Source organism: Epinephelus lanceolatus, chromosome 19, assembly GCF_041903045.1.
Source record: "Epinephelus lanceolatus isolate andai-2023 chromosome 19, ASM4190304v1, whole genome shotgun sequence".
NCBI classification, from domain to species: domain Eukaryota; kingdom Metazoa; phylum Chordata; class Actinopteri; order Perciformes; family Serranidae; genus Epinephelus; species Epinephelus lanceolatus.
Genome location: NC_135752.1, coordinates 19,499,724 through 19,526,173, shown reverse-complemented (window position 1 = coordinate 19,526,173; position 26,450 = coordinate 19,499,724). Strand labels below are relative to the sequence as shown.

The 26,450-nt window shown below is 40.5% G+C and overlaps 1 protein-coding gene across 2 annotated transcripts; it reads right to left on the bottom strand.

Annotated features, from left to right (window-relative positions):
- arvcfa (ARVCF delta catenin family member a) lies at window positions 1-26,450 on the bottom strand. Of its 2 annotated transcripts, XM_033647587.2 has the most exons (16): window positions 26,297-26,450; window positions 21,842-22,018; window positions 18,536-19,152; window positions 15,078-15,556; window positions 14,808-14,991; window positions 14,601-14,718; window positions 13,234-13,402; window positions 12,184-12,201; window positions 11,968-12,039; window positions 9,968-10,095; window positions 8,925-9,075; window positions 8,643-8,835; window positions 6,066-6,177; window positions 5,540-5,627; window positions 1,193-1,269; window positions 1-970 (listed from the first exon to the last, which is right to left on the bottom strand). In XM_033647587.2, the coding sequence occupies exons 1-16, from the start codon at window positions 26,315-26,317 to the stop codon at window positions 878-880; spliced, it is 2,697 nt and encodes an 898-aa protein (XP_033503478.2). In that variant the 5' UTR covers window positions 26,318-26,450; the 3' UTR covers window positions 1-877. The 2 variants fall into 2 exon arrangements, with proteins under 2 accessions (XP_033503478.2, XP_033503479.2); XM_033647588.2 differs by lacking the exon at window positions 11,968-12,039.

The following is a 26,450-nucleotide window of genomic DNA, read 5'->3' as shown; positions in this document are numbered from 1 at the left end:
TGAGAAATTATGCATATCATTTATTTTCATTTTTCATTCAACATCGCAATGCAAAAAGGACCACTGCAAAGCAGAGTTGTATAGAATGTAGGATCACTTACCGGTATTAGCTAATGCACATCAATAACCTTTAATTAATAACATGGGTATTACAATAAATATTACAATATAAATACCTTCATTTAGAATATTAACAGTCCTTTGTTACACATTTACAATCCCATTTTGCCTATCGTGAAACAAATGGAATAGAGAGGATTTACTAATGACCGCACAGTCTAGTGTGATGGCAGGTTTTTGTCAAGAATAAACTGAATTCCAAATCATTTGGATGTTTTTGATGACTAGGCCGACAATAGCCCTAATCCTAATTATCTCAAACACAGACCAAAAAATGTTTTTAAAATTATTTCATATGAGAATCTTCTCAGCCCAGAACCCATGGGGATGGACAACAACAGATCCACGTGTCACTTTAAGCCTTAAGCTTGACAAACTAGAAGTATTATAAATTATCTCGTACTTGTGTAGCAGTAAAATTCAAATTGTACATGTCATATATTCTTTGGAGTCATGATTCACCACAGTTTGCATATTTAGGCTATTTCAGATGTCATACATAATTCTTTGTGAGTTTCAGACATACAGCATATCATCCTAAATGACAAAATCTATTAAATCATCTGCCAAAGAATCTCCATAATAAATACATGTAAATGTTTGGCACATTTTTTTCCTGTAAACAAAGGAAGTTATTTTTAATTGAATGTGTTTTCTCTGTCTGTACAAGAATGAGCAAATGGCACAAATCCATATTTCACCAGTGGAGAGTGTCTCTACAGGATTTAACCATGTTTGGCTGGCTGCGTTGTCATGTTTACACCCAGGAGTCCAGTGGTGGAGGTTTCTTATCCATGAGGCCCACTGCAGGCCTGCCAGCTCTGATGAAGTGTTTTCTCTCACTTATCGCCTAGGTAAAGAAATATGCAAACAGACAGTGTTAGTGTCAGTTTGCAGGGTAAACACTGACAGTTACAAATGCAAGTCACTGGAAAGCAATCCTTTTTTTTAACAAGACCCTGTAAAACAACATTTACAATCTCCGTTCTCCATACTAGGGACAGGTAATGAAGTCTGTGAGCACAATGTAAAAAAATATAAAGAAATTCATTACATTCAAACAGCAGATTACCTGGAGGGTGTCTCTTTCCACAACAGGCCCTTTTCCATCTCCAACTCTATCATTTGGCTCTAAGCTGGAATATACATCTGTAGGACAAATTAGAATCATGGAGAAGGTGTTGCAAAGATGAGTCTTGGAAATACAGAAAGAGAAAAATCGATAACAGCTGTAAATCAGTTTTGGAAACCTATGTAATAATAGCCTGCGTTTGCTATCTGTGAGTTCAGTCATTTCAGAATTAAATTATATACTCTTGAAATTTCTCTCATTAAAATGGTTCAATAAGGAACTACAGGGTTCCTCTATCAAATTAAAGTATGTTTTGCCACAGAGAGATTCAGAAAACGGGGCATAAATATAGACAGTGCAGGCAGTGTGGTTGCACTGGGGCCCATGAGGTGGGGGGCCCATAGAGAGTGGGCCCTCCCACAATGTGTTGAGTGATTACCACCTTGAAAATATGCTTGTGTTCAAAGACGAACTGTCATTGAATTAAAAACAGTGCCATTTGTTATATATGCTCTCGAGAAAGGTAAACCCATCACATGTTTATTTTTCTTTTGTACAACAGTCAGTAGCGTCTACAACAAAATTATGCTTATTCCATAACTATAAATCAATAATTAAAATTGTTAAATTACATTAATAACATCTTCATTTCTTAATTTATTTGATATTTTTTGTCATATGCAGATATGCAGTGATGATTGCTGGGTAATATGTATGTTGATGTTAGCGAATGTCAAGTCTCTGATTATGTGACAAGACAATATGTGCGTAATAGTGTGCACCTTACGCCACTGCTCAGAACTGGTCAGTTAGCTAGTTAAAGGAATACCTCACTCACAAAATGACCATGTACAGTACAGGCCAAAAGTTTGGACACACCTTCTCATTCAATGCGTTTTCTTTATTTTCATGACTATTTACATTGTAGATTCTCACTGAAGGCATCAAAACTATGAATGAACACATGTGGAGTTATGTACTTAACAAAAAAAGGTGAAATAACTGAAAACATGTTTTATATTCTAGTTTCTTCAAAATAGCCACCCTTTGCTCTGATTACTGCTTTGCACACTCTTGGCATTCTCTCCATGAGCTTCAAGAGGTAGTCACCTGAAATGGTTTTCCAACAGTCTTGAAGGAGTTCCCAGAGGTGTTTAGCACTTGTTGGCCCCTTTGCCTTCACTCTGCGGTCCAGCTCACCCCAAACCATCTCGATTGGGTTCAGGTCCGGTGACTGTGGAGGCCAGGTCATCTGCCGCAGCACTCCATCACTCTCCTTCTTGGTCAAATAGCCCTTACACAGCCTGGAGGTGTGTTTGGGGTCATTGTCCTGTTGAAAAATAAATGATCGTCCAACTAAATGCAAACTGGATGGGATGGCATGTCGCTGCAGGATGCTGTGGTAGCCATGCTGGTTCAGTGTGCCTTCAATTTTGAATAAATCCCCAACAGTGTCACCAGCAAAACACCCCCACACCATCACACCTCCTCCTCCATGCTTCACAGTGGGAACCAGGCATGTGGAATCCATCCGTTCACCTTTTCTGCGTCTCACAAAGACACGGCGGTTGGAACCAAAGATCTCAAATTTGGACTCATCAGACCAAAGCACAGATTTCCACTGGTCTAATGTCCATTCCTTGTGTTTCTTGGCCCAAACAAATCTCTTCTGCTTGTTGCCTCTCCTTAGCAGTGGTTTCCTAGCAGCTATTTGACCATGAAGGCCTGATTGGCGCAGTCTCCTCTTAACAGTTGTTCTAGAGATGGGTCTGCTGCTAGAACTCTGTGTGGCATTCATCTGGTCTCTGATCTGAGCTGCTGTTAACTTGCCATTTCTGAGGCTGGTGACTCGGATGAACTTATCCTCAGAAGCAGAGGTGACTCTTGGTCTTCCTTTCCTGGGTCGGTCCTCATGTGTGCCAGTTTGGTTGTAGCGCTTGATGGTTTTTGCGACTCCACTTGGGGACACATTTAAAGTTTTTGCAATTTTCCGGACTGACTGACCTTCATTTCTTAAAGTAATGATGGCCACTCATTTTTCTTTAGTTAGCTGATTGGTTCTTGCCATAATATGAATTTTAACAGTTGTCCAATAGGGCTGTCGGCTGTGTATTAACCTGACTTCTGCACAACACAACTGATGGTCCCAACCCCATTGATAAAGCAAGAAATTCCACTAATTAACCCTGATAAGGCACACCTGTGAAGTGGAAACCATTTCAGGTGACTACCTCTTGAAGCTCATTGAGAGAATGCCAAGAGTGTGCAAAGCAGTAATCAGAGCAAAGGGTGGCTAGTTTTCAGTTATTTCACCTTTTTTTGTTAAGTACATAACTCCACATGTGTTCATTCATAGTTTTGATGCCTTCAGTGAGAATCTACAATGTAAATAGTCATGAAAATAAAGAAAACACATTGAATGAGAAGGTGTGTCCAAACTTTTGGCCTGTACTGTATATCAGTTCCTCACTGTGTGTTATCTTGAATTTGTGAAGAAAACTTTGTTGTTGTTCTTGCATGCCTCCACGGTGAACCGAGAATCCAAAAAAGGCAAGCACCCTTAATGACTTAAGTAAACTGTGTCTGCCTTTAACAAGAGCAAAACCATATCAAATCATTCATTTACAAACTCTCACATATCGTGAGGTATAATCCAAGTCTCATTTACCCAGTCATAGACTCAGTGCTTCTCAAATACATGCATTTTTAACTAAAACATTACAATATAAAACATTTACATGTAGGAGTAGTGCACCCTGAGTGTACCAAGGGTTTGTACTTAGCGTTTTTAGTCGAAAACTGCATTTGTATGGGAAGTACTGAGCATCCGACTGGATAAATAAGACTTATATTACACTGCACAAGCTGTGTGAGAGTTTGTAAATAGATACTTTGATATAGTTTTACTGTTGTTAAATGCGAACGTTGATTACTTCAATTCATGAAGAATGTCCGCCTCTTTTGGATTCTCCATTCACTGTGGAGGCGTGTGAGAAAAACAAAGTTTCATCATGAATTCAAGGTAACACACGGTGAGTGGGACTAATTGATATTCAAATGGGCATTTGGGGGTGGTTAACATTGCAATAACCAAATGCTAATTTTCAACCAAACATTGCAAGTTCCCTGTTATAATTTATCATCTCAATGAAGTAGATGAGTCACAAAGCAGCATATTGGCTAGTAAATATATTACTGTGGAAACAGCTCCACCATTATGCCTTCTTTTATTTTTGATAAAGGATATTTTATTTTAAGAAATTAGCTAGGCTAATGTTAATGCTAACGTCACCCATACCAGTAAGCTAGTGTAGCTGGATGCTATGTGGCTTATCTCTATGTGTAAAGTTATTAAAATTTGGTGTAGCCCCTAAAGTCCAGAGAGGTGATATTTTTTATTTTTGTGTATTCAAGTCAACTAACTTGTGGGAACAAGATAATAACTTGGGAACAAGTCAATTAACTTGTGCGCACAAAATAAAAGATAGCACCTTTGAGGACTTCGGCAGTTCTATTTGGTTAACTGTGCCTAAAAAATATATATAATTTTGAATTTACAGCTTATAAATGTAGAGCAACAACCTGTCTGTAGGTTACGTGGCTTTAAATCAGAATTTGGCAAAACTTTTCAGTCAATAAATGTGGCTCAATTTTAGTCTGCACTGAGTAAATTAGATCTATTTGACCATTTAACAACAAGCACCAAATGAAAAATGTGCTATTTCTTTTATTTCTGTCCACAGGAGCTCATATCCGGCCTACACCAACAGTAATTTTATGTAACAGGGCCGGGCCAGTCATCACAGAGCAGGGCAGCATCACACTGGAGAAGCTATTCATTTAGCCTGAAACACCAGTGAGAGAAAAAGGCAAATGCAATGACATAATTAACTGAAAGTAGTTTAGACCTTTCCCCCAAAATGTATATTTCAAAGGGTGTTTAAGTTAAGTTCATAAAACATAATGAGGCATTTACAGGAAATCCCTGTTTTGGTGGAAAGCTAGAGGTCGCTCTTGATGTGGGAAAGCGGGTGCCCTTTTGGAACAGCGTTCAAATGAAATGTGACTGGTGATGCATGAGCCTGCCCTGCCTCTGGGAGAGCCTGTTCAGGCTAATAAGCCAAGTCTCTGCACTGATAACCTTGGCAGCACATCATTGGTTTAAGGCTATGTTTCAGAAGAATGTAGTCTGGGACTGCATATGCCCATTTCTGTGTCCCTGACATGACAAGAACCACACTATGTTAAAAAGCAGATTTTGCTCCCTGAGCTAGAGGACACTTTTCTCATTTAGATGATGGTTTAATAACATTTTGTGGAGGGGAACGCATGCAGTGATTTGCTGACCTTGGTTTTTGTCCATGAGAGGCAAGGTGATGTCATCGCTGCCTTGCTTCCCACTCTTGGATTTTTTAGTCACTCCGGTGGTTGTTGGCTTTGAAGGACAAAAAAGGGATTACATTACTGGATGACAACCAGAATCTGATGTTTTCCTGTTGTCCTAATTTCATAAAAGGGTATTACATTGGTTTGATTAGAAGCACTCAATTACTTGGACAGTGACACACCTTTTATTTTTCATCATGTTTTGGATGTAACAGCTTAAATGTATTGATCCCTTTTACATCTTTCATAATGAGCATCTTGTGTCCCAGTGCTCAGTGGCCTACAGCCAACTGTGCACAGGATTTTCTGGGTTCAGATCATGCCCAAATATTATTGTTTGCACTTTTCTTTTTATCTGACAAAACACAGAATGTTTGTTGTCACCTATCCATATTTGACACTGCGTTATTATTTCTCTACTTACATCACCAGCTATAAAGAGCTTTGTATAGTCATCATGCCACATCTGAGTAATAGTAACAAATACCTTGAAGTGGCTCTTGTTCCAGCCGGCCTTGTTCAGGGTGTTTCGCAGGTCCTTGTAGGCCCATATTGTCTGGAGCACGTGGGAAGCTGCCTTAGTCTCCCGTGCGGATTGGCTGACAATAAATCAATTAGACACTGTGGTAAACAACAGGGGACAGCTCTGAGACAAAACTGTCCTGATGATTAAAATGCATTTCTGATTGCCCTGGGATATGGTGCTTATTATATCATGAGCTGATGCACCGAGGCTGCGTTTGAAGTATAAACAGATATTAAGCAGTTGTAGGATTTCTGTTTAGCAAGCTGTATCATTATTACTTAATCAGTTTTGCTTTTTATTGCTTAGTTTGGAATGCAGTATATATCTAGATTTTGTATAGAGGTAGGAAGTTTAAAATCTAATTTAAAGACATTAAAGTAGGGGTGTAATTTATGGGGGGACATAGGGGACATGTCCCTTGCACTGTTTCAGAGGGCAGTATTGGATCTATCCAAAAAAAAAGGTGTGGACTGTAGAATGGTGTTTATGAGTTGTAAGAAATTACACAAAGAACTAGAAAAAATCTGTGTAAAATCTTAAAAATGGTAACAGTATCAATTATAGTGGAGCCTGGAGTGTCTAATTTAAAGATATACTATGCAGGATTTTCTTTAAATAAAACAATATATAGACGTACACAAAAGCAATCCCTCTCAGTCATCCCTTATGACCCACTAGAAGAGTGTGACAGTGTATTTTTCTGCGGAGACGCTGCCCTCTGCCTCTATTTTCTTATTTTTTACCTATTTTCTGTGTTCAAGTTGTTTATGTGCACGCACTCCCACAGCATCCAGGTGAGGTCGGGGCTTTATAAAAAGGTAGCAACCAGGTGCCAGACCATACGCAGAAGGCATCGAAGAGAAAACGCAAATAGAGCGAGGTGAATGCCAAACACGACTGAATCTGGGGTTGGCTTTTACTTTCACCTTCAGTGGTGGCGAGTGTGCTTACAAGCAGTAACTGACAATCCTGCATAGTATACCTTTAGAAACTGTAAGAAAAGATACATTTGTAAAACCCTTGAGCTCCACAGGGTTGAATGGGATTAAAATTTATATTTTTGATATTTCTTCAAAGGTATAAAAGAGATATAAAAAAAAACACTTTCTTTTTAAATACTTTGCATTTTACTCTTCACTCTACACATATTGCTTTATAGCACCACCTGTACTGTTTGTTTGTTTGTTTGTTTGTTTGTTTGTAAAGTGGCTTTATCAATGTGTTGGCCTGAACTGTACCGACATACCATCATTACCTTCCATTAAAGTAACTTTCTTTTAAAAGGGTCTGGGTGTAAATGTGAAATTTCTGCCTACAGCAACTTCGTTTTTAAAAGCCCCTAGGCTTTATTTCTATTAAATATATATATTTTTATTTATTATTCATCCATTTATTTATTTATCTTTTAATTTATTCATATTGCTTTGAGGTATAGAGCAGATATCAGTGCACTGTTAGTGCAAATATGAAGTAAATCCAAGTGAAAAATTACATGCGATTAAGTAGGAATCTTCAGAGTGGTTTTTATTCACTCTGTTTGCCAATGGGATTAGTCAATTATTTTGATCAATGTCATCACTTTTTGCTGAGCTTGCCATACAAAATATTTTTGTAACAACCATCCATTTTATGAAGGGTACATATCAAAACTATGGAAAGACATGATTGTGTTTTGTTCTACTGAGGTAATAACAGCGCTGTCACAACATCTGTGTAAAAGGGACAGCTGCCAGGATGAGATCATGAGTGGCACATGAGGTTTCTACAACATGTTGTACATGTGTCCCACAGCGGGAGATTAAAAAGCAGCTCATAGCAATTAGCTACTACTACTCAAAGAAGACCATCAGCAGCTGAAAATGTCCACACACTGGGGAAACAATGAGGTCTGGGAGCTCCTTAACCTCCAAGCAGAGACTGAGATTAGCCGCCATAGAACAGAGATGGTAAATGATTGTTATTGTTATTGTCACGTTATGCCATTGTATTGTTTATAAAATGCTGCTGACGCATATATTAATGTCACACTAGAGCAGTGGTTCCCACCTGGTGGGTCACAGTCCAAAAGTGGGTCATGGGTCCATTCTAAATTGACCGCAAGTGACTCACCAACATGTCAAGTTTGTAAAAAACACACTTTATTTTGAAGTACAGTGACTTTCCAGCACAGTGCTTTTATTTTGAAGTGCTGTTTCCTGCTTAAGAGTGAGTGACAGGCGGACAGCTACTTAACAAAGACAGTAAACTAGCTCGAGGACATGGCCAAATGCAAGTATGACACAGAATGTATTAAACTGTGTGGGCACTGAACTATTGACTAAGAAGAAATCTGGACCCCCTGGCTGGACCAGTTGGGAACCACTACACTAGAAGCCAGTGCTGTTTTCTGACGTGTCACACCCTTCATGCCTCTTTTGCTTCGGTAATGCCGGTGCACTGTCTAAAAATCACACACCGGAGCTGCATGATGCTGCGTTATTTGGTTCTGTGTAAAAATATAAAGGCACCTTGGAAATCAAAACTCCTGCATTAAAGTACCTTGACTTGTTGATGGCCACCAGTTTCTGTACAGCATGACCCTGTATGAGCGCTCGGGCGTTCTCTGGGCTATCTGTAATAATCTCATGGATGGTATTCAGAATGGACACAACGGTATCTCCCTCAAGATTCTTCGCTGGGTGCTGCTGCCCACATGGCAGATTACCGACCAGGTCCCTCAAAGCATAGCTCCCTATAATGACAGAGAGACAACAACCCACAGTTAGTGTGCAGGTGTAGAGCCATGTGTATGCAGATGAAAGTCACAAGCCTGCCCTGTACCTATTAGGTCTTTATTCCTCCTGTCCATCGCCAGGTTGCGGAGAGCAATCGCCACAGCTCGCACCACTTTGTCCACATCTGAACGCAGCAGCTCCACCAGAATGGGCAGCCCTTTCTCTTTTCTCACTGTGGCCCGGATGTAGCTGGACCACTGCAAGAACAAATCCAGAAATATATAACAGCTGACTGATGTTTGGGAGTATCCCCTCCTTCACACCCATCCATTTCTCCACCCTTACAACCAACTCATATCTCCACAAGTACACTGTAAAAATACCATGAGTAAGAACTAAGTCCTGCTCTCACAACTGCTCTCCTGTGTATGATACAACTCGATCACACAATCTAAGGACTTTAAAACTCCTTTAATCTGAGCACGCCCTCTGCGTTTGTGTTAAATTATAGTGACATTCATGGCGCAGTACGTCTTGGCAAAGCACATTATTTGACATGCCTATGGATCCACTTGGAGTACATAGCAGTAAAAGTGATTTTTGATCATACGGGCTAGTGACAAAGTCAATGTGGAGAGTCCAGTTGGATAAAGATGATCAACCCCACATTTTCCCCCTTCTGCACAGCTGCACATTGACGCAGCCTCAGAAACAAAACCCATCCAGCCAAAAAAAGCTTCTTTGGGCATTTACAAGCCTGAGGAGGATGTCTTGTTGACCCTGCACATTGTGATCTGACTTAGATGGTAAACACACCTCCAAAATAAACTGATTTATGTTATTTATTCATGGTTCATTTTAAGTCTCTCCTTAAACTGAACAGCAAAGAGAGTGATAGTGATGATGTCATCTAGAGGCAAATCTTGGATGTGCTCCCTAGACAATGTATAAGGACACCAGGACACTATGACAGCAGCTATAGCAATCTCACTTGGATATAGACTGGGCCAACCAAAATGTCCCGTAGTAACTGCATTGACTTAAAGTTTAATGTTCCAATTCCCAGTCCTATGAAGAGACCTTTTTATGTTTGGGATATACTCCACATCTGAGTGTGTGAAAAAACTAGCAACTGTTCCATCCACTCACAGCCCAGTGTCCCGCAGCGAGGTTCTGCAGTGCCCCTGCAGCTGCCTCCAGGGTATTGTGGTTGTGACTGCAGGTGAGAAGAGAGAGGTAGAGCCTCACCACCTCAGGCTGGTACAGCAGCTCCAAACCTTTAACAGAAAAGCAGAGAAAGTCAGGGATGATATTCAAGCAGTGGAAAAGTGCCTGCATGACCAACAGTGGCTAAATACATAAAGGGACGGTTCACCACTGAAATAAAAGTACATATTTTTCTGTGTCTGCCTTCTCTCAAATGTAATGGAACTAGATGGCACTCAGAAGCACAAAAAATACATCTGAAAAACAGCAATGTCTCTGTACAGAAATCATGACCTGGTTACTCAAGATAATTCACAGACCTTGCTGTGAGCTGTTTCATGTAGGAACTATTTTCTTTCTAACAAACTACACCCACCAACTGTGTCACTGCGCGGAAGGATATGTGCATCTACTCATGGACGAGAGGCTTAAGCTTGAGACAGTACAAGATGTAAACATTAATGGTGTCCTCCTCGGCTGAGCTGTAATGTTAGCTACCTCAGTAGTGCTAGGTGAACTAGCGGTAGATGCACGCTCCCTTTGCGTGGTGATACAGTTGGCAGGTGTAGTTCAGTAGAGAGAAAATAGTTCCAACATGATACTCCTCACAACAAGGTCTGTGGATTATCGTGAGTAACCAGGTCATAATTTCTTGAAAGAGACATTGCTGTTGAGTTTTTCAAATGTATTGGACTCAACTACTGAAACTCCATTTTTTTAAACCACTTGTCACATTCCCCTTTTCACACACTGGTGGCCGAGGCTACAGTACAAGGTGCCACCTGTGACTCAGTTTTCAACCAGTCAACGCAATCATCAGGAGCAATTTGAGGTTTAGTATCTCGCCCAAGGATACTACAACATGTGGACTGAAGGAGCCAGGGATAGAACCACCGATCTTCCGATTAGTGGATGACCCACTCTACCTCCTGAGCCGAGTGCCATCTAATTCCATTATGTTCCAGAGATGGCAGATATTGCTACGGCCGATATCTCCAACACTCAGCAACTCATACCCAAACAATATTAATTGATAAACAGCTCTACAGGTAAGAGGAAAAGTATGTATTTTTGATTTTAGGGTGAACTGTCCCTTTAAATGATGGTGTTATTATCATATAAACATTGTTTCACACTTTACCTAGATTAGTTTAGGTCACCAAGTATACTGGACAGTACAAAAAAGCAAACTACAACTCTGTCAGAGTCCTGCAGAGGTTTTTATTTTTGTACTGATGCAGTGGAGGCTGCTGGATCACTGACAAGTAGTATAAAGCTGACCCAGGACCGTAACATGCTTGTCATACTGATTTGCATTCACTGGCTGGAGTGTGGGAGGCATGAGCTCAGCTTTGATCTCTGTTCAAACAGCAGCCATGATCCATATATACAGGATTCCGCACTACAGTACTATTGTGGCGAAAAAACAATCTCGTAGTTTCTATATACAGAATGCATTCATGACTAAAAACAGCCACACAGCTACACAAAAGCTAAAGACAGTTTAGCGTGTGCAAATAAAGATATATCAGTGTCAGGCAGCATCTTGAGTAAATTCCGGTGCCTGCCAGAGGAAATGTTCCTCCTCTAGATGTTGCCAGATAAAAATGTCTTTCAGTTGGAGGGTCATTTTGTTTTAGTAATGAAACTCTCCTCAAGTGGTGCAGGTGCTGGAGTGTGGCTTTGAATTTAAATGAATTCTCTTTCAGGCCATGCCAGTGTCATGCATACAAAGCAAATAGCATAACACAGAAAGCAGGTACTGATTCTTAACCTTAGTGACGTATGATAATGATGCATAAGCTATCTACTTTAATGTATTAGTAATAAGCCTAATGTATTTCCAAATGTCACTGCGAGTGTTACCGCAATCAGTAAGTGTGTTAAATTTAGAATGCAATGTTTTATGTGAGGGTGATTACATTTTTTTATCAAGTATATACCTTTCATTTGTTCTGTACGTTTTGGTAAATCCAATGTACCGTATTTTCTGTCCATTAATCCATTTTTCCAACCTGTACATCACAGACACATACATGCACACAAACACCAGTTTTCATTATATCAATACACAGATGGAGAATGTCAGCAAATTTAATGTGGTATTGAATCACAATATTGCTGCCATGGAAATATTCGTGAGTAACGAGCAGACTGACCTTGATTGAACCACTCCTCTGATGAATATGAAGGGAGAAGAAGAACAATGTCAAAGATTAGATTATGCAGAAAACACAGAGCCTCCATGTGGTGAGACACTGGGGGGGAACTGACAGTATCACATTGATGTTTGGCTCACAGAGGCATTTGTCAATTTAGCTGAAAGCCTAGCAGTGGTGAAAAGCTATAAAACTTTAAATCACAATTAACTCTAACCCTGTTGTTTCTCCATCAAGCTGCATCCTGCAGCTCGGATTGCTGCAGCTAATTAGTTACTGTATATCAGCTGTTACTCAAATTGTTACTTACACAGTATCCATTATGCATCACTACCAAATGTTTCTCACAGTTTTAAAAACCGTCTTGCTTGTTATGTACATCCCTTGCATGGTGTTAAAATCACATAACTGATGTAACTCAGTATAAACAAGCTTTTTCAATTTTGGAACCTGGCACTCCTCCTGCAGGGCAAAATATATCATCAGATCCTGCATGTGCAGGGTTATGAAATATTCAGGCTCTCATTGGCATAAAAAAGGGCAAGAAATGTGAAACCTAAGCTCAAAGCCAAGACATGCTGAAAGTAAATGAAAATTTTCAAATGGAGAACATGGTTGATTTACAGAGAGACGCTGTTGAACGTAAACAGAACACAGAAACTATTGAAAACTAAAAGATGCATGTGGAGTGTAATGGGAGGAGAGGAAGACGAAAGAAAAACAAAGTATAAGATCATAAAATAAACAGTAAAACCTTCTAAAAATGACTCAGCGTGTGTACAATCAGACATAAGTGCATCTCTATTAGTCGTTTGTGCTTTGGAAACTGCTTTTTTTAAGTCCCTATCAGACTCGAAACTCAAATAGAGCCTATTAAAGTCTTAATTTGGAGTGTTAATTGTTACAGTAAATGTCCTCATGAGTGGGTTCTGTTTTGTCAATGAGCAGAAAATCAACCTGAGAAATGGAATGATAGTTGATAAAATTATATTGCAACCTATATTGAAATAATATAATAATGACTGTCATCACGAATGACAGCCTACCAACCTTTGGGTCTTTTCCCGCCAAAACAGTCAGCCTCATTCTTCTTCTTCTGGTGCCCCACTGATCTCATCAGGTGATTGACATGGGGCTCCTGAAATCGCTCGGCTCCCGGTATCTCTTTGTGGACATGATAGGACAGGTTTCGCAGGATGCACACGCAGTTCTCCACCGACTGAATGGAGACCAACAACAGAAGATTTCAGTCAAAGATGCTGTACAGAAAGCTGTGCAGCAGGAGTCATATGGGTGTTTATACTTACTAATTCCCTTTCAGAATAAAATATAAGGATGATTTTTCCTATCAAAAATGAAATTCTGAGGAAATGTTACAGACTTTGAAGAAACCTTATTCATGATTGTTTTGGAGTCATGCATTAAAGGGAAACTTCTGTATTTTCCCATGTTTTTGTGTCTAAGTAGCTAATGGAGAAACAATTTGTGAAAATGATCCATTACTGAGGGAGATCACTGCAGTCAACAGCAGCTAAACAGGCTACAATGTAACCACTTCGGTCATGTTCTTACTGTCAATTTACGGCCACTAAAAGTGCTTGTTTTTGCCACTGACAGGCTCAGATTGTTATTATAAGTGTCTGATAACATTACGGGAAGAATCCCTACAGAAAAAATGAAATGTTTTTCTTTACCTGTCCCTTAATCCAATCTGTTTGTTACTGTGTGTAACCAAGTCTTGTTCTGAAATCTCACTACCTTTTCCACAGTGTTCAAAGTCTGCTAAATACTCAACCATGACAATGAAAATCTTTAAGATAACACTTTCCGGCACTCCTCTCTCCAACTCTCACTAACATTTCCATATTATTATTATCTTCCTGCAACAAGTCACCTCTCAAAAGATTTCTGAACAAGACTTTTCCTTGAATGAGACTTGGTTACACACGATAACAAACAGACTGGATGAAGTGAATGGTGGAGAAAAATGTTTCATTGATCAGTAGGGATTATTCTCTCTCAATACTGGACCAATTAAAAAGAAAAAAACATGGGGAAATAGGGTCCAGGTTGAAATCTCCTGGAGTTTTTCTTTTAAATGTCTGAATCAAATACAGTTGTTTACAAGCTATAAACCTAAATTTGATGCTGAATCAGTGAAGTGTAAGAGAGAAGTCTCAGTGGATTCAGCTGGATACATAATGGATAGTAACTGACTATTTCAGGCAAATGGCTCACTTGACTAAAAATTCTCTTCTACAACACAGCATTTGATAACCAAAATGACTAATAGTCATTAAACAGTAATTTTGATTATTTTGCCTAAATGTACCAGGGTGCTAGTTTTGTTATAATCTTCTTTTGCAACATTTTTTCTGAAGTCTCTAAATTCAAGTCAGTGTGATGACTCAAGTGACCTTATTGTCAGTGTCCTTGTTGGTGACAGCTGACTGGAGGGCATGAAGGAGCGCGTCCACCAGCCCCTCACACTCCCTCAACCTCTGTCGAGCCTCCGCCCCATCCGAGCTGACGTTCCTGCAGAAACAACTCTGTTAACAAAGCCGCAAGAAGCTCCAGCTTCTAGTAGCTGTTGTCATTTGTTCCATGACAGAATTAAAGGGTACCTCAGACATCCAGAGGTGTTTTTGAAGACTGTCGTCCACTCAGCACTCAGCAGTTTGGAGGGGTCGGTTGTGTCTCTCCTCCAGCCTGAGTGTGGGATGATGACCTCATCAGTCAGCGTCTGAAGCCCGCTGTTGATTACCATCATCTTCAGCGGCTCATGTGAGGAGAGGTTCCACAAAGTGCCTGCAAAGGAAGGAAAACAAAATCTGTAGAGGCAAAGTAGAGGTTGCAGGATATAGCTCCAGGGAGAATGAGGCACTGAGCTGTACCTGTGACTAACTCTTTGACCTCCATGCTGCTAGACTTCCTCATTAGTCTCACTAAAGCTTGAATGCCGTCACAGTTCTTGATAGCCATTTTGTTATTGTGGTCTTTTCCATAGGATATGTTGCGCAAAGCGCCACAGGCCTTGCGATGGACCTCAGCTTTAGGGTGGTCCAATAATTCCACCAAGATCGGCACCCCATTGAGCTGCCGCACTTCCTGCTTGATGCGGTCATTCTCGTAACACAGGTGCTGCAGATAGGCAGCAGCGTTGGACTTGACTGGGTCCATTGGGTGGCTGAGCATAGAGATCACCTCATGAAGGTTGGGGTCTCTCCAGCGCGGGTCTCTGCGGATGCTGTCCAGGCTGACCATGCTGCTGCGTTTGTGGGGGAACTGAAGGGTCTGTGCTCGGCACATGGCCTGGAAGAAAGGATTTAGATTCCCCTCCAGCTGGGCCATGAAGGCGTCATCGTAGCCACCTCTGAAGAGACAGAGACAATGCGTGTTGGGATCAGGACCAAAAAAAAGTGCAATCATCAATCTTGAATTTTAAGATTTGGATTATTTTATGAGTGCTAATCAACATTTTGAGAAATACAATAATATGCTCTCTTGTTGAGAATTAGAAAAGATTGATAGTACTCTCTGTACACAACTGCCAGCAGCTAATTAGCTTAACCTAAAGATAGGCTTGCCCACAGAAAAGGCTGGGCCCCTGAAAAGGTCCCATGAATGGACCCTCCTTAAATCTGCTTTACTCATATTAACACATGCCTGGTCATGTGGCAGACCATCTGCAGTTCTTTTTTTGCCCATTTTCAAAGGAGGGGATTTTCATTATGACATAGGCTACATTTTACTACAGCAACAATAAATACAATTGGGTTTTATTGTTGTTGATTTAATAAGTGGTGACTGTTTTGTTTCAAAATAAAATGTAGTTAGTTTTTCTTGTATTTAGGATGAACATGATTACTGCTGGCCTCCATGAACTTCCTCAAACGCTTGGTCAGGGCCAATTGGCGTCAGACACTGACACACAGGTGATGGGTCCAGCATTTCTTGATGCTGGGGGCAGCTGTGCTATAAAGAACAAGAAAGTCTGCATAGGGCATGTGGGAGTGGATGTGAATGGGTCAAACAAACACTGGACTTTGACCTAGGTGCTGGCTGTTTGTGCCCTGTGTGAAAGTCAATCCAATTTTAATAACAACACAGTGTGCTAGTATGTCACATGACGGGAAGTGACAAACTTACTTAGTAGTTAGTAACAAACTTACTTATCTTGAGATAAACCTTTTTTTTCTAAGCCATAGCTGTAGTCTTTTGATGCCTAAACCTAAGGAAGTAAACCTTAAAACAAATGTTTTTTAACCTACATTCTAAGTTTATTTTGTGCTGTATGTTCTGTATGCATTTAACCAGCAGAAACTGCACATTTACTGTAAAAATTGAGGTTCATTTTAAAAAAGGGATTGACACACTGTCCCTGAAAGTCTAAAACTAACACAGGAGGGGACCTTGCACACAAAAAACACCTACTGTATCAGCATTTCTAAAGCTCACTAATTGACATGTTATATCTTGATTTGTTATCCCATACAAAAACTGAAGTGTAAAAGCATCATGCTGTGGTGTTACCCGGTGATATATGCTGCACTATTTCTTGGCAGGATAGTGGCATCCTGGTGTCTCCTCACAATGACAATATTTTCTGTTACCTTTAGACAGAGCCAAGTTAACTGTTTCCCTCTGCTTCTAGTCTTAATGCTGAACTAAGCTAAGCTCACAGGATGTAGCTTTAACAAACAAATATGAGCGTGATATCAATCACTTCATCTAATTATCAGCAAGACAGTGAATAAATTCGTGTCATATTATTCATTTTACTGTAAATTCAACAGGTTTAATGGCTCTCAGTCTAATAGACTGGGCTTCAGGGAGTTTAACAGCATGAGTGAGTCGCTTGTATCTTTTGTGAGCAGCTCTGTCACTTTATATGGGATAAGGAAAAGCTTCTGGCAGGCAATAACAGGTGAAACCTCCTTATTTATCGACTTTGCAGCCTGCTGCCATTCCTGATTGATACCAGCTGCTACTTAATTGCTGTCCATATGTCTTTCTATTGTCCAGGCTGACTTGCAGGGCCGAGATAGAGGTGACTACTGGGTGTCTGCTGCTTCAAAGTTTGATATATAATTTTCACAGCAGGTCCTCTGTGAGTGTTGATTTGTACACTGTTACTGCTGTACTGTGGCAGTACCACTACACATGCACTCTCTCACCTTCTTTAAATTTTTCTTATTTCACTTGCCTGGTGCCAGACCTCTGAATCTCTGTTCCCATCTCAGATTATGAACCGAATATCCGCGGTCTGGACTATAATGTTTTTTTGGTGTGGGCTTTTTACTCTATTTCTACAAACCCATTAGTGCAAGGAAACAGCATTTTGGGACACGATGAATGCCACATATGTTAGAGTACCTCCTCTGGTTTTATATGCAAAAAGAATTATTGCTCTATCTTATTTGGTTGCAATTCTACTGGCATTTAAAAATAGATATGCAAATGGGATTGCGGGCGCTCCTGTTGGTCTTAAAGAGCTATGTTTAGGCAACAAAAATAGGTGGTTAGGTTTAGAAAAAAAACTTCATAGTTTGGCTTAAAATAACTTTGTTATTAACCTAATGTAATGTCACATGACATACGTCACTAGCGTAGTATGCTACACATACCAACACACCACATTGCTGCTAAATTTTGGTTTGACATGGAGAACAAAAAAATGTTTTCCTGGGTGAAAGTTTCTTGCATTTTATACTACAAAAGTTGCTGGGAGCATCAAAAAAATGCCACCAACTGGTACGTCTCATACCATGGCTAAAGGGAACCTCTGTGTGTCAGTATCTGGCACCAAGGGCCACTGACCAAGCGTTGGTATTTTACTAGTTGGGACTGACACCAGGTTGACCATAGAGCTAACTTAGCTTGGTGTCAAGGCATTTGGCCACATTTACTGTCGACATATCTGTAATCACAGTGTTTTCCTGTTATAAAAACAAAACTGTACTGTCATTAGGTCATTCTTACTTTTAATGTCAAAGGTGAATTGGCTTTTTAGTGGCCTTTGTTAAAGGTGATCTCATTATCAGGGACCTTATTGATATTTCAGTGACACAGACAGAGTATCCTTTCCTGTCTTGTCTTTTTCTAACCACAAAAAGTTTAATGAGATTGACCTTAAATAAAATTTTTATCATACTTTAGTGACTGAATAATGAAGCAAAACAAACATTTTACCGATTCATTTTCCCATGGCCCTTTCAAAGTGGCTAAATACAAGGAGAGACTGATCTATATTTGACCCCACAGCTTGGTACCATGGAAACACACTTGAAACCTATTTACACAGTCTTCTCTGTGGGATCAATACGTTTGATCTAATGTACCGTCCTCTTACCTGGTTCTCGAGGGCTCCCTGAGGAGCTCCATGGTGGTGATTGGCCTGAACTGGTGGATTCCCCCGAGTGTTGGGTAACTGGCAGCTGGGTAGTCAGTCTTCATGTCGGAAGGGTTTTCTCCCCGTTCGCTGATGCCATCATCCTCTGTCTGGCTGCTGAGGCCTGCTGGAGCATAGCTGTCCCTGAGGAACGGTAAAGTGTAGTGAACCCCGGGCTGGAAGTTTTTGGCAGGCCAGTAGCTGTGGAGGGTGGCGCGGGACAGGCTTCCATACCCCGCACATAAGTCACCCCCAATGCCTCTGTAGGTGTCAGGGAGGGTGTACACTCTGCTCTGCCTGTCTGGGTTCACTGGCTGAGGCTCCTCAGACTGCACCACCACCGGAGGTTGTGGGGGTGCTGTGGTGGCGCTGCTGGTCGGTGTGGTCGGTGTTACAGACTCAGTGGGTTCAACATTTGCTTCAGGAACAGGTTGCTCAATAGGAGTGTTTTCTTGAACCTCTGGAGTCGATGGGAGATCAGGTGTGTCCGGTGTCTGTAAGTTCTCTTGCTGCATCTCTGAGGAGTCTTGGGACTCACTGGGGGCCTGTTCGCCCTCTTGTTCCACGGCCTTGGACTCCTACAAGGATTAATGCACCACAACTATTATCTCTACAAAAATCTAATCAGAATCTGTTCGTCCTTAAAATCCCATTTGTCTGAAAGGTCTCAGGTTTCCTCTTCGAATAAATTCCACCAAATTGGTATGTTTACAGTCAAAGCAGGAACTGCTTGGTCTTCATTTACTTGGAATAGACCAAACATGTTTTTGTTACCCACGGTGTGTGTTTATTCATCATTTAAACTGTACAGCCCACCCCAGCTCATTTCTCATTGTGATGATCAATCATCATCATTTCAGCACTTCCCTGGCTTTTTGAGCCACCAGTAAATAATGAATTCTTCTTCGCTGCCAAACAATAATGAATTCCCCTTGTTGAAAATGAGTTTAGATTGGACTCTGATGAAACAACTTGAGGTCCAGCCACTGTTTAGAAGCCGGGTAAATTGCAGGAAATTTAATTGTCTGGTTTAGCAAACTGAATTTGGTTTTAACTCTTCCCGAGCAGAGTGTGAGCAAAAGTTGTCATTTGAAGCACAAAAACATGTAAATATGCAGCAGCTCAATGAAATAGAACCTAATTGCATTAAATTTCATGGTATCATTGCCCCAGAGGGCGTTTTTTTCTCTGCTTGTCAGAATAACTGAAACTCAGTGTTATAGCGCTGTTTGTTGAAGTGAACTTACAGAACCTGCAATGGATGGTTTCACACAGAGATTTTAGGAGACCAGACTCAAAAGTTGCCTCAGGTGAAAAGATATAGTTTGGTAAAACTTTCTATGTTGTGTTTTTTTTATGTATCTATATTCTGTATACTTTTTTTTTCCTTTTTGAAGCTAGCATGCTTGCAAACAGTGACCCCCAGTCTTTGCAAAATCTGTGTATAAAGTCTGTGAATAAAACTCTCTCACCTCTGACACAGTATCTTCAGATGTAAGATGGTGTCAGACTTTAGTCTTTTAAATGTATTTTCAAAGTCTTTTCAAAGCCTTCTGGTGTATGGTTGGCAACATCCACTTATGATGCAGCATAGATTCTTTCTAAATGCATGAAAATGTACACTTTACTTACCACCAGCAATGAAACATTAAGATGAAGCATACATTATTATAGATGCATCAATATAAATTTCACTTTACTCAACAGATACAGTGATAACTTGTGATACTGCATAGACTAATACAACATACTATGAGTCCCAACTACAGCTGAATGTTGAGGTGTTTATAGGTGAGTGTAGGTATTCATAATGTATCATAAGTCCCATCAGTCAACCTCTAGTTAACTATTATTTCACAGTAAGTCACATCTATAATGATTTATAACTGTTGATATAGTGTATCAGTGAGCATTATGTGTGTTTATGAGGGTTGTAATAAAGCATAATGTATGCATTACAATTCACTATTCACTACTTTGGGGCAGCTGTGGCTCCGAGGTAGAGCGGGTCATCCACTAATTGGACGATCAACGGTTTGATCCCCAGCTCCTCCAATCCACATGCCAAAGTATCCTCGGGCAAGATACTGAACCCCAAATTGCTCCCAATGGCCGTTCCATCGTTGTGTGTGAGACCATGTGAATGGTTACTGAGTAGCAGGTGGCACCTTGTGTGGTAGCCTCGGCCACCAGTGCGTGAATGTATGAATGTGACATTAGTGTAAAAGTGCTTTGAGTGGTTAGAAGACTAGAAAAGCGTTATACAAGCGCAGTCTACCAGTTTACTATTTACTATGAATGCTCCCATAGTATTAACAATGTTTGTGTGTGTGTGTGTGTGTGTGTGTGTGTGTCTGCTGCAATTTTTTGGAAAATTTCCTTATACATGCATAAATTGTTTTACTATCTCATAACCCATTAACTATCACTCTGACAACAATAAGCATCTGGGGGTGAGGGACGGTATTTTGGCAGATCCAGTATCTTCCTCTTCTGTGCACCAGTCATTTCTAGTTTCCATAAACAGATACCTGAATATGAAGCTCATATAAATTCAGATGTTAGCTGCTGGGTTCCAAGGTTGCATTTCGGCCAATAGAGACTCATAACGGACTGATTACTTGCTGCTCAAATGTGACTGGTCAATACTACTTGGACTACAAACCAACTACAAACCAAAAGCAGAACACTCCAGACACCAAAATTTTGTTCAGTTGCCCACATATGCAGAATCTGTTTCTAAAGATTAATTTCTATATGACTTAAAGGACATTCTGGTTTGATGGATAAAAAAAATAATGATTAAAAAGTTGGTAATTAACAGGAAGAGTTTCAAAATGATCTATGGAGAAAAACAAATGTTGTTAAACGCTGATGATTCAAGTATAAATCAATTAATAAATAAAATTCAAATAACTGAAAAAAAAAAGTGAAAAGTATTTGTGAAATGTATTATCTGACATTAAATCAGATGTAAAACTAAATCATATATTCCCAGATGTGTCTTTTACTAGCTCTTTTTAATTTGTAACTCCTCACTTTTCCTGTTTTCTCATTCTTAAGACACCATAGGAAAAAACACGGCAAATTTAGTTATATGTCCACATGTTTAAAAAATGATTTATTATCATAGCAAAAGTTTTCTTTTATGGCCTTTAAACTTATTTGACTCTGTGGACTTTGCCAATCGATCAAAGACTGGATTCAAACAAACCGTAGGGAGTCAGTAGGTGGTGACAAAGTGTGACCAAACATAAAGTCATGCACCTCAGTGTCTGTCTGCTGCGGGGTGTCCGTCTCTGTGGAGCTCTCATTGGTCGAGGTCATCACAGAGGCGATGGAGGTGGGCGTGTCCAGTTCGTCAGTGGCAGATGGATTATCCAGAGTTGCCTCTTTAGCCTCCTGGGACAAAGATAGTGGAGGAGGCCCCTCTGAACTCTGCTCCTAAAGCACGCAGACAGGAATAAGTAAGGCGCTGTCACTGACCAGCATCATTTGTGTGAATTATGTAGGTTATGTATACATTATACACAAACTGGGAAATGATTACAGGGAAGACAACGCTATGACAGCACACCATGCCATTAAGGCTGTCTTCACATAATAAGGGAGCTGTATTTGATAAAGGGATGTGAGCAGAGTCAGTGTTGAGTGCACAACTCATTTCCACTCCATTACCATATAATTTGTATAATTTGAAACATGATCTGTTGATTTCACACTGAAAAATGCCAATATGCATACTTATTTATGAATTAGACTAATATATGTCTGGAAAATCTGAGACATTTTCTCCCTGTTTAAGCTATTTGGTGAGCTGTAATCTAATTGAGCAATGTGCCCATACAGACAGATATCATAAAGATGTGAGATGCCATTTACCACTTATTTAATTAAGTGGCTCCAGGGTTTCTCCAGTGTCATATCCTTGTGTGCAGACTAGGATACACAATATGCCATTGCTTTAAAGTGTGCTATTAGTATAACAAGTGAGAAATTATTCCTGATGTATCAGAATCCTTTGGTGAATGCATGCATGATTGGTCCGTTAATTACATGTGCACTGGAGTGTTCGTTCATTATTTTAACCATAATAGGCAATTCCTGAACTTTCAGGTTTAACTCCTGTTTGAATTTGCCACTAGCCAATTTTAAATTGATAAAGTTAGTTGTTAAAACTCCTGTAATGACTTCAGGGAACTGAATTACTTCTTTTGATGTGTACAAAAACTGACAGACAGGGAGGCTTTCAGAGATCAGACTGCTGTGTAACAAACAAAGGAGGGTGAGGGAACACAAACAGTGTAGTGTTTGGTAATAAATCAGGACAGGGTAAAGCAGTGTTTTTCAGAAGCATGCATCTGCAGCGAGCTCCTCAGTGACAGTTTAGTAGGTCAACTCGACTGGTGGGAGCATCACACATGAAATGAAACAATACAAACAATATCTGTATTGTTATCTGTATCAGCACTGGCAAAAATACTGTTTAAATATCAAAGAGCAGACCTTTTATTTACTGGCAAAAACTGGCTATTTCATCTACATATTTTATGCTTAAAGGGACAGCTCACTCTAAAATCAAAAATACATATTTTTCCTCTTTCCTGTAGTGCTATTTATCAGTCTAGATTGTTTTGGCATGAGTTGCAAAGTACTGGCGATATCAACCGCAGAGATGTCTGCCTTCTCTCAAATATGATGGAACTAGATGGCACTCAGCTGGTGGAGCTCAAAGTTCCAAAAAATACATTTGAAAAACTGAGCAGAAATGTCACTTTCCAGATTCCCTGACTCAGTTATTCAAGATAATCCACAGACCCTGTTGTGAGCAGTTTAACGTGGGAACTATTGTTTCTACACCTGCCAACTGTATCACTGTGCAGAAGGAAGTGTGCATCTACTCATGAACAAGAGGCTCATGGTCATGACAATGCGAGATCTAAACATTAATGGTGCCCTCCTCAGCTGAGCTGTGACACTAGCTAGCTCACTGGTGCTAGCAGTGGTGAGCTAGCAGTAGATGCATACATCTCTCTTCCCGGTGAAACAGTTGGCGGGTATAGCTCATGGTCAAAGAAAATAGCTCCTGTGTGAAACTGCTCACAACAAGGTCTGTGGATTATCTTGAGTATCCAGGACATGATTTCTGGAAAGAGATATTGCTGCTGAGTTTTTCAAATGTATTTCTTGGTGCTTTGAGCACCACAAGCTGAGTGCCGTCTACTTCCATTACATTCAAGAGAAGGCAGACATGTCCAAGGTTGATATCTCGAACACTCTTCAACTCACACCGGGAGCACAACAGGTGAGAGTAAAATGTGTTTTTAAGTGTAACTGTCCCTCTAAACAGATGCTGATTTCAAAAACCCAACTCCTGTTTTAGTACAACATGTGGATATTTCTGTAATTTCCACTTGTTTATTTCGAGTAGATCGTAAATGATCTTTTTCTTTTCAACAAAATGGGTTTCATCAAGCAGAGTGGATTAATTATTCAGCATCTTGGTCTGAGAAAGAACTGGAGGCACTATTTGACTGTAAACACATTTTATGCTGATTTTCTAACAAACTTCACGTTCATTTCGGCGTGTCTACAAAAATTCGCCTCGCTGCTCTAATGATCTCAATCAATATCCGATTATCTGATACACCTTTTTTTCCCCCCCAGTCTCAAGGGCCTTCTGATTACAGCAGCTGAATTTCTCTAAAATCCAGGACAAGCAATGACGCAAACAACCCATCAAAACATTAGAGAGTATAATTAAAAGATTTTATTGTGGAGGAAATCAATTCCACTGCATCATTTATAACCCATTTTACTATTTGCGTTTCCACTCCCTAAATCAATTTTCATTTTAAGAAATGTGACACAACTGCATATAATCCTACCTGATATCTATCGCACAATGGCACAGACACACCAGGCTGAGCGATGCACTGACATAAAAAAAAACAATAAGCTGTTAAATTTCCCCAAACTCTCTTCTTTCTGAGGCTGCGGCATTAAACTGAACAAGTGCTGAGAACTCAACTCCACCGCATTAAATCAGGCTGCAGTGAACAGCTGACTGAATGTGGAGGAAGAGGGCTTGATTCGCTTTTCAAACACCTCACCAAACACAAGAGCCCCTCATATCCATGCACAAAATGTGTCAGAGGAACGAGGAGATGAAAGGGTCACACAGGAGAAATTGGCAGCGGGGAGATGATCCTGGCTTGGACACCTCTGGGGGAGGTTGATTGGTTATTGTTAGGCAGCACTAAAATGAACGCCAGGCCAACATACAGACGGGGGTACCACTGTCCTCTACAGACAGCTTGATTAAGGATTTGGAGGACGATAATAGGCTGGACAGGGGCCTGTGCGCCGTCCCCGTCTGATTCAAGCTCCAGGGAAGGCCAGGCCGCTGTGAGTCAAAGCTCATTTAAATAACTCACTGCACCATCACTAACTAAGTGTGCTCACAGAGCCAAATAGGTCGAGATGACGATTCTGAATCTGACTTCAGCTGAGGAAAGAAAAAACAAAACAAAGTATGGTATATAGACGTTAGGTGCAGCGATGCAGGAGACAGAATGACATGATTAGCATCTTGTTCCCGTCAACTCTCAGTATTGAGGCCAGCTGCAGCCAGGGTATTATTTTGGGAGACACAGAGTCTGATCTAATGCTGAGTGAGTTCAGATTTTGGTGACCAGCTCAAGGGCACAACAGGCACAAGCCATGATTCAAACTTGTCACAAATCCATTACAGAAGGAAAGGATGATTTGAGAAATGGGCACTCTCGATTGCAATTGAACAAGATGGGCGAAGTCATTTTGTAGTGATCAAACTTGGAATAAATCAGCTTTAGCAGGCAGTTTGTCTTTATCAAACTGTGGGATTGAGAGAGTAATACTCCCAGTGGATAATAAAACATGACATCAGCCCACTGATGTCAGAAGACATTAGTCACAACTTTGTCACAACTCATCTGCCCTCCGCTATCTGTTGAATCAGTGATGCTCATATTCGTTGCTGTAAGTATACAGAATGTGTCAGTGTACATTGTGAATCAAAATGGCACTGTAATGACCCATGCATGAAAAAGAGTCTTCTTTAATAAGACTTGTTTCCTGCAGAAACACAATTGTCCATTATGCAATACTTCATGTTTAGTCCTAATCCAAGCAGGCAGGTCTATTTTGAGAGAATACTGATTGAAAATGACAGCCCAGAAAAAAGACGGGAAGGATATTCATTCTCAAAGTTTCCATTTGGAGCCTCTCTTCACTCCCCCTGATCCTCAAATAGTTAAATACTGCATGGTCAGATTTAATGTCTCTCTGATACATCATGGCAATACACTTATCAGAGTGTGTGCAGCAATTCCCCCCTGGAGGGACAACCTCCCCTCTTAATGCAATCAAACATTACACACCCCCCCCCCCCATAAGCTTGCCTATGCATTTGCACACATGCATAGCCATGCGCATGCACGCACACACACTTGATGAAGATGTTAGCATCATGTCCCCATGCACACAAGGAGACTGCATCGAGCAGCAGCGTGAGGCAAGGAGGTGAAGCGACTGATGCCTCCTTCATTCATCATGACAGAGGCAGAATGCAAAGCTGTGGAGGGCTACAGTTCTCTGCAGGAAGAAAAAAAAACTGATGGGCAAAAAAAAAAAAAAGAGGGAGGGTACAGAGCAAATAGAGCCATTCCACCACACACTTACCTCTTTCACTTCAGCAGGCATTGCCAAATCTTCTCTTCTTCCCCACAAATGATGAACAAGATGTGTCCCCCAGTGAGACGTCTGTTTCTCTGCCTCTGCTGAATTTTTGCCTTGACTCTCCCTTTGAGCATTTGAGGCAGTTCAAACATGAGCA